This window comes from Anneissia japonica, unplaced genomic scaffold, assembly GCF_011630105.1.
Source record: "Anneissia japonica isolate Jap-2015-1 unplaced genomic scaffold, ASM1163010v1 scaffold288015_len651517_cov191, whole genome shotgun sequence".
Lineage (NCBI taxonomy): Eukaryota > Metazoa > Echinodermata > Crinoidea > Comatulida > Comatulidae > Anneissia > Anneissia japonica.
In genome coordinates this window covers 620,643-634,144 of record NW_022751954.1, presented here as the reverse complement: position 1 = coordinate 634,144, position 13,502 = coordinate 620,643, and the positions used below count along the sequence as shown (strand labels likewise).

The following is a 13,502-nucleotide window of genomic DNA, read 5'->3' as shown; positions in this document are numbered from 1 at the left end:
AAATACTTACTAAGCCTAATAGAACATGGATACCAATAAAAAGATAGTGATTCCGCCCGGGCTCGAACCGGGGACCTTCTACGTGTTAGGCAGAAGTGATAACCGCTACACAATTGAATCTGTTGCTTGTTTATGGAGTTAGTAATTTTCCAGTTGAAATTTATAAAACAGTAATGGATTATTAAAATAACATAAGGCCGGGTACCTCCCGTGTATTGGTTATCACATCTGCCTAACACGCAGAAGGTCCCAGGTTCGAGCCCGGGCGGAATCGCCTATTTTTATTGAAATTGGTGTCCATGTAATATTTTAGAAACCACTTAAAATGGTAATCAATTATTAAAATAACAATAGACCGGGTACCTCCCGTGTATTATGCATATGAAATAACAGTAACACTAAAAATATATGTTGCTTAATAAAGTCGTTGCCATTGAAAGTTGTGATAGAAGGTCTCTGAAATATTTATTAATAGAAAACCAACTTCAATAACAAAAATTATGATTGACTGCGGCCGTGCTCGAAACATGGACCTTCTGCGTGTTAGGCAGATGTGATAACCGCTACACGGAATCTGTTGTTACAAAGCCTGTGTTTCTATATATAAAAATTATAAAATTTGTTTTGACAGGTAACATTTTTTGACTCTTTTACTACCAATTTCAACCAATTGGAAATAATATGTAGGCCTTTAGCACTTCGTTCATTAATGGTATAGGCTTACGCCTTGTAGCGGTTGGTTGGCTGGTACAACAGCGTCCAAAGTTTTACGCACAGCTGCTCAAATTAACACAATCAAGAAATTGACATAAATGGAGCTCAAAAAGCCGCATAATCAGTATGAACATCAGTAGCGGATTCAAGTGTGGGGGAAGCTTCCCCCACAAGTTTTTCAAAATAAAAGTTTATAGAGAAAAAAAGAAAATTTAATTAAAATGTAAGTCTGAGAGTGCCATTTCCGGCTATCTATAGGTGCCTTAATCATTATAAAATATTCAATGATAGGCCTATAATAACAACAGTAACAACATCACCACCAACAATAACAATAATAATTCATTCATTTATCATTTTGTAATTATTTTATTATAGGCCTAAATACGATTAGGCCTAGGCCTACATAACTATTTATGTCGTGGTTTTTCATTTATCAGGTTAAAAAAAAAATCAATTTTTCAAAATCAGCCATAATATTCATAGGGCGCGGCCTAAATAATGCAAAAAACCCTGTCGACAACAAGGAAAATTTCCTGATAGGTGACCCGGGGGAGCTAGCTCGCAAAATAAGGTGGCTTCAGGTGATGTTTTTTCAACTAATTAAACGTGATTGGGGTGAGGAGGGGCGACTGATACGCCGCTGTAAGTCATAATAAGGGCCTATACGTACCATAGGTCTATTTATTCATAAACGCCCCGTTTGAATGAGTAGGCCTCTCCCTCGAACAGCAGTGGAGCGTTAATTGTTTTCTCGAAAACTAATGGAAGCAACATCATTCTCAACACATTCTATTAATATTCTACTCCCGTAGAATTACATTTTTTAACCTGGTTGGGATCAGTAAGTCTTTATGATCACGGAATAACACATTTTGACCAGAATTTATTCGAATAAATACGGTATTTTACTGTATAGGCCTATTATTAGGTACAAAATTGAAATTGAAATTAGCGCCGCCGTTGTTTATTGCTGTTACTAGTCTTTGCATTTACAGATGATCAATGATTTGCGACTGTTTTAGAGTCTAGTCTAAAAAGGTTACTAGTATTTCTAAATCAGCTGATGACCTATCTATTACTACTACATCAAAACAAAAACAATACGACGCAATAGTTTCTCGTTAGACAAAAGACGAGTATTATTCTGAGAAGGTGCTAAGTTTGAATGGAGGTACAGGTCCAACGTAAATAAACGGGTAGAAAATTGGCTGTTGAATTTTTCAAAAATCCTGGAATTTCGGGTAGGTTAACATGGCACAGCAGACATTTGTAGAGGCATTGCGTTCAAAATATTGTGATGATTTTGAGAGCTCGGCAGCCAACGATTTCGTTGTTGACATTGTCATATTTGGGCCCCGTCCGAATCGACGGTCTGCGAAATTGACCAGCCTAGGTCTAGAGGACTGTGATGAAGACAATGGTGTGGTATTAAACGAGCCAGAGTTTAATTACCTAACAAATGTGGTGAGTATTTTCAACGCGCTATATGTACATGTAGGCCTAGTACAGTACGAGTTTTTTTGTATTGTTTGACCAGGGAGTTGTTATTTAGATTTGACATTGTTCATATTGCTAAATCCCATGAAATATTGTTTGACGGAAGTCTTAGTCTGTTTTTCCTTTGAATGAAGTGAATGTTATGTAAGTTCCCTGTCTTGCTAACCCGATTAGTTAACTTAAGTAGGATGCTATAGTACCTCCCCGCTTTAACAGTAAACAAATTATCTGTAGTTCCATGGGTCTGTGTTCTTAATCGTGTATAATTCTTGTGGGCTTTACTGTATACGTTTTTTATTGCACACTTTTGTAAACATGTAGCTCTATGTATAAACAGAGGGATTATCGTTTATTAGAGCTTTCCTGGAACAAATGACAGCCCAACATTTACATCACAATGTGGCGAGTTCAAAATGTGGTTGTTCGGGTTGTTATGTTACAGTTTTTTTTTGGTTTTTTTTGCTGGAACATTTTAAACTTACCAAAGAATATTCAGAGGTGCCATATGCCTAGCTTTTATCCCGTGGCAGGTCCTGAGTGTACATATATTGGAAAAAAATTTATCCTTCACTTTTTGGATATTAATTACTGCAAGAATGATCAAACAATTTAACTTTAAGTCTTCATACTAATGTTTTTACGTACTTGTTACGTTCATTGTGCTTTCAGCGACACTTCATCAGGTAATGTAACTTTAGATTTTAGACAAATTTTCACCAAATAATTAACACAGAACTTGACTACTTAGAAAGCAGGTATTGTAAGAAGTAATTTTAACATACCAGTAATAAAACTTGTTTAAAACTGTTAACATGCAAATACCATGTTATATGAATAATTATATTTATTTTCAAACATTAAAGAATAAACAGCTATCACATTATCTCTCAACTACTGTAATTGTTTATAACAAGTGCATTTGCTATTATAAAAAATGGTAACCATTGTTGTATTGTGCATAAATTGCTCACGTCATTGCTGGGGTGTGCTTAACGCTTGCTTCTACATGAGTTTCCATCATTCTATGCTTTAATAAACAATTATAAAACTATTAATTTAATCTCAAAGTGCATATTAAAAGGTCAATTCTTATGTTAAATAAAGGGTTTTTGTTTTCTGTTATAAGAACCCACAGCCAAAAGAAACTTCAAATCATTGTTCTCTTAGTACATTAGGCCTACCTCTTATTTTAATTATTGAACAGACGTTCCACTAATGCTAATTATTCTATCCAGTGCGAGGTTTATTGGAACCAGCATCAACAATATAACAATTACAAACAGCTGAATGAAGTAAATAGAACCTCATTTAGGGGACCCTGGACCCTGGCTGTAGTGTTCAAAACTGAAAAAGTGTCCCGTTAATAGGGATGTCCCAAAAGGGAGAGTCTACTGTAATAGAGAAAAACAGAAATTAATAACGTTAGGTACACTGTCACATCATTTTATAAATTTTCTGAAATAATAAATTTATTTTAAATTTCTGTAATTTTATCATTAAAAATTCATCAGGTTGTTTTTAATTTCAAGAAGTTACAATAGGGAATATTTAATTTAAATTAAAAAAATGACTTGAAATTGGTTCTCGTTCTTATTATGAATTGAAAGCTAAATAAGTAACTTAAATGAGCTATTGAAATATTGAATTATATATTTCAGGTTTGTTAACTCAACAAAAATAAAAATACTATATACCCTATTAACACTGCTATCATAACTATTTTTAAGGTGCATTACAAGCTTACTAAGCAATCCACGTCACTCTATTGTTTCCTATTCAATGAACTATCATGTGCCATTTTGATGCCTGATTAGCTGTCATTGCTATAAATAATGGATATTTTAACTGTACAATTAACAATGTTGACTACAGTAATTCCGAAAGAATAGCGTTTTTACATGGCAAATGGACCATATTTTTGATGTATTGAATATTTATTGGAATCAAAAAGGTGATTGCACTTTAATTATGGCATTTGTATATATCCGACTCTTTTGTAAATGCATAAATAAAAAGTTTCCACAGACACAGTTCAATGATTATTTTTGAGAGTAAACAATAAATATACACAGAAACCAGGGGTCCACCGATTACTTTTAGATATAAAGGAATAATACATGCTCCAAGAAATGAAATACATTCGATCGTGATGGGATTCAATATTTCAAATCTTATTAGTTATAATATAAATACTGTATACACAAATTAAGAACAAAGTACTGAAACTGTTCTTTTCAGAATTATCTACTTCAAAACTCCATCGAATCCTGTGGGCCGATTTTGGATAAACCACAGATACTATTAGTGGAAAAACTAAATACCTTGAAAACAATGAAGAATTATGAAGGAAATGAGGGTCTTTTTTTACAAATCCTTGATTGAAGGTTAAACACAAATGTGTCATGGGTTCCATCTTGTACCTTGACAATTAGAGATACAATACATTGGATATAGGCTATAGATGATTGTACATTTGATTTTCTCCAAGTTGTATGAATGGCATATGGAGTAGTAACCTACACCCTTCATCCAATTGTATACAAAAATTGCTCAATTCTTTGATAAATTCCTTAATTCCTAAACCAAACTGCCCTGCATATATCCTTGTTGAATAAAGTTCCAAGATAATTTTTGTTTTCTTATAGCAAAATTTAAAACCAAATTAAAGTGAAGTTTGGGACTATTTAGGTTCTCCTTGACTTTTGTCTATACTTGTTGTTTGACATTAGACGGTTGTCCCTGGATTGTTAATCTAATGCTCTACTATAGTTTCAGAGAATGAATACCACAAAAACATTGAATGCTTTTTAAGAATAATCAACCAAGGCTTTATTTTTTGAATAAATTTTGGAAGTTGTATATCCTTTAATTGTAACAAATTACAGGTAATCAAGGACTTTAGTTAAAAGTCCATGATAAAAATATGGTAATAATAAGGAATCTGGGTTTTCTTGATTACAGTATCTTTCATTTAGGAAAATTATTTAATTTCTAGGACCATCTAGGAAACATTAAGTAATTAAAATGCAGCATTCCACAGTCACCGAACTCATGGTATTAACTGTGTGTTTGCTAAACTATGAAGATCCTTTCAAACTTTGATCCCTGGATAACTTAATTTCATCAGTGTCCATGTATTTTATCTTTGGGAGGAGATGTTTAAGCCATTGTACTTCTGTACAGTTGCAGCGCTAAACACGGCCCCTCATTTGCCAGACGCCACTTGAGTTCCTTGAACTAACAATATTAATTTGCCAGTCCAAGCAAATAAAAAAAAAACTTGAAACCAAAAGTGTTTACTTTGGGACCCTGACAAGAGGTCTTAAGTAGCTCCTTGGTTCACGATCCCTGTCAGACTTCCTGGACTTTTTAATTTTTTTGTGTGTTTCAATTTTAATGTAATTTTTTTAAAATTTTAATGTAATTTCCTTTAATAGAATTGTTCTTTTTAAGAGCTTTGTAATTTATTCGTTTATTTTAACTGGAGGCAATAAATATTATTTTGGATCTTGTATCTTGGACCCTCTGTTGGCAATTTAAGTAGTTACCACTAATCCTGTGTACAATATGGCCCATGTACATTTTAAAGAATATATGTACTGTACTCATAAATAAGCAAGTTTCTGGTTTACTACCCAATTTCACCAGAAGGACCCCATGAGAGGATAATTTTCAAACTTGAAATGTTTCACTATTCTGATATCAATGCATTGTATTTTAAGTATGCTATTCTAAATACAACTGGAGCAGGCAGGTGGAATTTGATTAGTGACATTACAATGGTTCCTTTTTCTATATTTTGTACTGTAGGTATTAACAAATTGTCAGATAAGTAAATGTGGATTTCCAGCCAGCAGTGCGCTGGATATTTGTCCAAATGTTGTTGACCTCGACCTCTCGAACAACTTCATTGATTGTTGGTCTGAAGTACTCTTGCTTTTAGATAATCTACCCAAGTTGGAGTTTCTGAATCTCAGCTCAAACAGACTTCGAGACAAACAGGTATGTACGCTTTCAATTTTCTGAATTTACATTCTTTTTCTTATTAAGATTCTCTAATTGTACTTGAAAGAAAGACTTGAGAATTTAATAATGATTTTTTTTAGGTCAACTATAATTAACGTTACATATGTTGTTCAAATTTAGTTATATTGTAGAAAATTTAATTTATGCATATCAACATACAGTATTTTTCTTCTGACAGCGCTGTTTGCAGTCACTTAAACGGTATCATGGCAAACTGAATGCAATTGTATTGAACAATACGGGAGTGCGATGGCAGGAAGTGGTCAACCTTGCCCACCATCTACCAGTCCTCAGGGACATTCATCTCTGTCTAAATAGTAAGGAAGGCTTTTATAGAATTTTAGAAATGTTATTATTTGAACTAAGGGGTTGTTCACAACCATGAGCATTTTTACAAGTGTATGAACAGTATTCTTTTTTCAGTACCCCCTCCTCCCCTCTGAAATTTGCATAAAAAATGTTGATTTATGCAAAATCATTTCCCATTTTTTTGTGAAGACGGCTAAAGTACTGCTCTTATTTACATAAAATTGTATATTATATCGATTGTTGCATTATAATTGGTCATAAAAATGTATTATTCTAAATATTTTCCATTGAATCAACATTTTCATGCATATTGTAAAATTATACAAATTTGTCTACCAACTCCCCATAGCATACTGTTTGTACACTTGTGAAAATATTGATAATTGTGAACGCCCCCTAACCTAGTTAATTAGCTAGTTAGTCTGTGTTAGTTGTAAGTTAGTTGAAGATATATTCCATTTTTTTTGTTGAGCTTTCGTATTTGAACAGTTACTGTAGCGTTCTTTGTTTGAACACTTAATTCGTGCAGTTAATTATTAACTTTTTAATTAAAAATTTGAACAAGCAAGTAGGGTCCTTGACAATTTACAGACACATTAATAATATTGTTCATGTATTCTTTGCATACTTTTATAATTGGCTGATATGGATTTTTGGATGGATGAAGTCTTGTGTTTTTGTGTGTCATTATTGGAAGTTATAAACTTATTTGAATCTTTTAATTAAAGCAATTCAGTGTAATTTCACCACAGACATTATTTTTATAGTTTCAGATTTTTATTGATAATACCTGTAATAATACTGTAAATAATAATTCAATTATTTATGTAATATGCTTAAAACACAGTATATTATAACATGTTATTGCTTTTATTATTATGCTATGTTATATTTATGTTGTAATTTATTATTAATATAGGTCTCCCTCCAATTAAAGACCATTTTTGGGACTGGGGTTTTTATGGACTTTAGCTGCTTTGATCTCTAATTAGAATAATAAAAATAAAAGACATTTGTTAATTTGGGACCACTGAAAAGTGGTCTTTAATTGAACGGGTTTTAAATTAGAGGGAGTGTATAATACAGTATATTAACATATTGTATTATTACTGTTGTCAATCAATATTGTTTATTTTCTTCCAGACTACCACTCTATTAACATTGAGTCCCATGAACTTGCCAGCTGTTTCCAAGGCTTAGAATGTATGAGGCTAAATCAGAACTACTTTAAGCAGTAAGAACATTTAACTTACAATTCATGTGCATCCTTTTAAACATCATACATAATAAATATGGTCTTTTATGAGTACATTACTTACTTATCAATATCAAAGCATAATTAACAAAAACATAAATTATATATACAGTACTAAACAAAGTAAAGGTAAAAAAGCTGAAAGCAAAGCCAGTATCGAAATGCACGTCATCATATCGGGATTCAATATTTGAACATTAATTATGTCCTCATCAGGAATTGATCATCATCATTCTTGATGATGACATAATTAATGTCGAGATATTGAATCCTGACATGATGGCATGCATTACGATAATTGGAGTATGTATTATACAGTACTATCTTATCAAACCCAGTATTCATTTTCTTTCATTTTTAGGCTTCCAGAAGCTCAAATTATGCATTGTTGGGTTCATAATTTATTTTAATGAAAGCTTTTAGCATAATCAATACAAACCCATATTAATATCTTAACAAATGTGACCGAGTCTTTGTTTTGATACCATAACTAAGGGGTAAAGAAAAACCATATTTTTTATTAATTTAGAGTTTTATTTGTGATTGATTGTTATATTTTTCAGGTGGGATGAAATTGCAAAACTAAGTGGCATTAGCTCACTAAAAACACTAATTCTGTCAGGTAATCCACTCCAGAACATTGTCTACAATTCACAAAGAAAGCTGCAGTCTCCAAGACGACAAACATCAACAAATAGCCCCAAAGTTATTGAACAAAAACATGGTTTACTATTCTTGTTGCAAGAGAAAGATAATATGTTGAATAATGCTGTGGACTCGGACTCTTGTTACGGAAGTGCTGGTTCCACTTTTGATGAAAAAGATTGTGAAATTGGTCAGCTTGTGGATGACCTCATAACCAAATGTGCTGCTGATTTTCAAGAATCGCTGACCCATCAGTGGTCAAGTCCGGAAACATGGACCGGGGAGCAAACTTGTCCGAACCACTCCCTAACTCTTGATAAACCTACATGTCTGTGCCAACAAACCACAGATTCAAGGTATCTACCAAATACAATATTTACTGAGAGTAGCACAGACTCTGAATTGAATGATGGATTGTCGACTGACTCTACCAATCATAAACAGGATGAGGAGGAGTTTGAGGAGGCCACACCTCCTTTTCAAGGTCTGGAATCTCTATGTATGAGTGAGACGAAGATATCTGGTTGGACAGATTTGGATGAAGTTGTGAAATTTCCAAGCTTGTATTCCTTTAAGATCAGAGTGAGTAATGCAGTAAAACAACTTATAACATATACTTCCAACTGAAATATTTGGAAAATAAATTTCAAGAATTAAAATAGTATGCTAGCTGTTCATCGATTAATTTTAAAAATGTTTCAATACAATTAATTTTTGAAACAGCTATTGAAATAATAAAAAATTTAAAATAAATTTGGCTAGACAACCTGATTACTATATGTAATAATTTGATTATAATGTTCACATTGTTGGATTCTTTATAGAATGTGCCATTGGGCAGTGAATTCACTTCTATGGAGGACAGAAGGAAAATAATTGTTGCCAGGTGTGTATTGTATTTTATTGAACAATGTTCCAATATTCAAGATGAAGTCATACCTGCTACCTGTCTTGCTTCACCAACATGCAGCTTTCATTAAATTATTTCCATTGTTTTATATATATTTTTATGTTTTGTTTTTTTTTTGACAAATGCAGCCTTCCAAATATCATGTTACTTAATGGAAGTGAGGTCAGCTCAGATGAACATGAAAGGTCAGAGCGATTTTATATCCGACGTTTCAATGATGCAGCTAACCCACCAAGCCGCTATTACAAGCTCATTGAGAAACATGGTAATTGAAGCAGTGTTTTATGGTTTAAAAACTTGTTATACATAAATGGGCAAGTCGAATGGCCAAGCAGTTAAGGCAGGAGCACCCTCTATGGTTCTGGTGGTGGAACAAGTATTCTCAGATAAGGACTGTAAACCATAGGCCCAGTGTACACAATTGGCTCATGTGCACTTTAAAGGAACCCAGTACATCTTTCGAGACAATTACGGGGTTACCCAGGTGTACTGGTCCATACAGCCCCTGTTGCCCTGTGGTAATGGATCTTGAGGTCCTTTGCGGGATATATACGCTCATAAACAAAGGCAGGGGTAAAGGATAAGGGTAGGAGAATAACTTGCAGCATCAAACACACGACATTTCACTAAAATTATCACTTTTACTTAACTATTACTTAACTAGGTTTTTTTTATTCATGTAGGTAAAGTAATCCCACCCAAGGATCTTGATCTTGCCAAAGGTTTTCAGCAACATGCAACTCTATCACTTATGATGGATGAGAAATGCATCAAAACTATTGAAATCCAAACTAAGGAGTCGGTCGGAAAACTCAAGGACATTTGTGCAGCTACTCTTAAAATGCCTAAAAAGTAAGTCAGATTTACTGGAATACCTGTAAAGTATTAAAATATCTATGCAGTATATTTTGGGGTGTGTTTCTACTGACAATGAAATATGGTTTCTAGGAATGGTTATTTCCAGAAATGACTTCCCGTCGCAGTATAAATAAGACCCTACATGTCCAACAGGCCACAAATGATTTATTGTGGCACAGTTTTTAGTCCTTTTATCTTGTAATATGATTACCAACTGATGATAAGAGGACTGTTTCTATCTCAACTTTTAGTAGATATATACTCTTATATATTACTGTTGCTTATGGATTTTGGCAGGAAAATTTTAAAGTACTATAAATTAAAATTTTAAAATATTTTTCATCTGGATTTTATGTATGTATTGAAACATCAGTCGTGTTTGGTTATATTATTGATAATTCTAAAAGTTTTGTGGTATTTGTTCACAGTGTGATGCGTCTATTTCATGTTTCCAAAAACAACCAAGTCGTAGATGAAGATGATTATGAAGAGCTTTTCTTGGAATCCCTCCCTCTAAGCCGGTACAATATGGTAGATGGTGATGAGATTCATATAGACATCGATTTTAACATCTAGAAGGCAGTAGTTACCCAAGTTATCAATTAATTCAGTCAATTTGTTCATTCAAATTGACTGAAATTTTTAAATGATAAAACAAATAAAAAAGTACAATACATACTCAAAGTATTGAAATTCACGCCATTGTGTTGGGATTTAATATTTTGACATTAATTATGTCATCATCAGGAATGATCAATTGAATATAATTAAATTTAGAGAAATTTAGTGGCGAATTCAGGGGGGAAAAAGGGTGCTCTGCCCAACTTCCAGTAGCAGGCATGATATCACTAAGTGTCAAATCATTTTGATAAGAGATTAAATTGGCTCTGAAGCTGCCATTAAGCATAGTCCCTGGGCCCCCACAATAGGTAAGGTAACACTCCAAAACAATGCTCTCTCAACCATAAATTCTGCCCCATTGGACCTTAGGTCCTTGATTGTTACGCCACCCTTGCGAACAAATTCTGGATCCGCCACTGCTGTAGTAGACTATTTTATTGATTGCAAGGGAATGGAGGCTTGCCATCCCAAAACCAGAGTAATTAGCATAAGAATGTATATGTATACTTTAGTACAGAGAAGCTGTAAGCTTTTACTCATAACTTTGGCAACAGTAAGTTGATTGCAGTAAATGACCCACCATTTTAAAGCTTATAATGTGGAGAATAAGAAAATAAAAAGTAAATTTTCATTTTTGGTAACTGATACTGGTTTTGGAATGGCAAGCCCCATGTACTCAAAATACAACATCATTACCAATTGTACAGGGTAAGAAATTTATCGAAAAGCCTGGGATAATAAATAAGAAGCTGGCCCATATTAACTAGCCAATCATAAAGTTTGTATCAGTGTAACTCAAATGTTGGTGCTTTAAAAAAACTAACTAACAGTAAATTTTATTAGGAGACATGTGTACACTTGTTTCCTGGTTTTTAGACAAAATTGCTTTGTAGATTTATTGGCCTGTTCCTAAAAAATGTTGTTTTTATTGTGCAAACTTGATGCAGACAGCTATTTATCAATTCATATAGGGTGCATATATATTTAATGTTTGACTATAAAATACTACAGTACAGTATTAAAAGTTTTAATGCAATAGTCTAAGTTACATTTCCGACGGTTAAGCCGTTAGGCTTAAATGCATATTCTATGGGCAGCTAGTGGCTCCATTTCCAGTTTCTCGGCTGTATTCGTTTCTCTTAAACACGTACCCCTATAAATTCCTTTTTCATTTTGTTGCTGCGATATGCTGTTGTGTACCAACGGATGGTAGTGTGTACCACTGAATTTAAAGTTCAGTAATTAGTCATGAATTAAGTAATGGATTAATTAAATAACCTACTAAACAGAGTTTGTAACACAGTATTCATTTTAAGAATGTTGCAAAAAAGGTTGGTGTGATGGCATTATTTAATATTGTAATATTATTTACTTACATTAGTATTTTAAATCATACACTTATTTATAGTGTATTTATTATATAGTTGTAGAAATGCATACTTAATATATATATTCATATACTTCTGCAAGTCCAAATACTATGGTATCATATTCAATTGCAGAATTTGTTATCAATTTTATTGCCATTATAAGTCTATCATTATTCATAATTGTTTTATTTAGTAGTGAAGATAGGCCAAGGGTGAGTGTTCGTATTTCTATTTGTATTTCTTGTATGTTTTAATGTTTTATTTAGTAGTGAATCTATACCAGAAAGTTTATTTGGTGTACAAGTACAAGACACGCCCTTCAATTCGAGACCACTTTGGGATCTGAAAATTTGGGGTAGTCTCGGGTTCGGTCTCGAATAAGAGGGTGCACTGTACTTGTTATTAATACTTATATATTATTGCAATTTTTTTAATTAATTATTTAGTAGAGAAAATAAGCCAGTGGGTAAACATTGACCATTTCCGAATGCAATATTTTTTGTGGAGAACTAACAGTCAGGAAAAGAAATGCATTGCTTGCACATTAAGGATTTGAATAATTATTACCTAGTATTTATTGTAGTTTCCATGCAAAGGAATTACAGAACAGCAAGTTTCTTTGGTCTAACTGCATGAAATTAATTTATTATTTAAATAATAATGTCTGTGTTGGAAATACCTCAGAGTTTAAAAAAAATGAAGTGCGTAATTAAAATGATAAAATAAATTATCAACATCCAAAGTGACACAGATCAATACAATTGGAAGCTAAATCTGCATTTTACTTTCAAATATAAAACAATTTGAATATTATATTTTAATTTCAATACAGACAGTACAGTAGTTATTATATGTTGGAGTAATTAAGAATCATAATATAGATGTATTATTAGTGTCAATCTCAGATGTTAATTTAACATTCATCCTTTGTAAAATCTAAACATCCTGAGATTTCCAAGCTATGATTGACTGTGATGTACAGTACAGTAGTCCACAATCATGTTCATATTTAGATTCTATTGGTGATAATGAATTAATGCATGTGTGTGCTGTTGAATAATTTTAGTCTGTTTTGTGTACACTAACAAAATTTCAGTTTTTTACTATCATGGGTAAAAAGTATAATTAAGAATGCTTAAACATAGTGATGCTGCAAGTATGTTACATTAGAAGCAGTCTTACAGAATGTATTTTTTCAGGGTAAAATGAGAATTTATTTAGGAATGTATTTTTAATGATCTTTAGAATACGAGAAGGTGAAGATGGTTGGAATAAAACACAAATTAACAAATTT

General features: G+C 32.7%; 1 protein-coding gene and 1 non-coding gene across 3 annotated transcripts; one reads left to right on the top strand and one right to left on the bottom strand.

Annotated features, from left to right (window-relative positions):
* Nucleotides 1–47: 47 nt before the first annotated feature.
* On the bottom strand, nucleotides 48–120 carry Trnav-aac. Its single transcript has one exon. It is a non-coding gene; the product is annotated as a tRNA-Val (tRNA).
* A 1,668-nt stretch (nucleotides 121–1,788) lies between these two features.
* Nucleotides 1,789–13,499, top strand: LOC117122024 (tubulin-specific chaperone cofactor E-like protein). Of its 2 annotated transcripts, XR_004447658.1 has the most exons (10): nucleotides 1,789–2,181; nucleotides 6,025–6,216; nucleotides 6,419–6,557; nucleotides 7,693–7,783; nucleotides 8,368–9,031; nucleotides 9,274–9,335; nucleotides 9,488–9,624; nucleotides 10,043–10,211; nucleotides 10,646–12,047; nucleotides 12,085–13,499. XR_004447658.1 is itself a non-coding variant. In XM_033267510.1 (9 exons), exons 1-9 carry the CDS (start codon nucleotides 1,969–1,971, stop codon nucleotides 10,791–10,793), a joined length of 1,815 nt encoding a protein of 604 aa, XP_033123401.1. In that variant the 5' UTR covers nucleotides 1,789–1,968; the 3' UTR covers nucleotides 10,794–13,499. The 2 variants fall into 2 exon arrangements, 1 of the variants encoding a protein (XP_033123401.1); XM_033267510.1 differs by having other exon boundaries at nucleotides 10,646–13,499.
* Nucleotides 13,500–13,502: the final 3 nt, after the last annotated feature.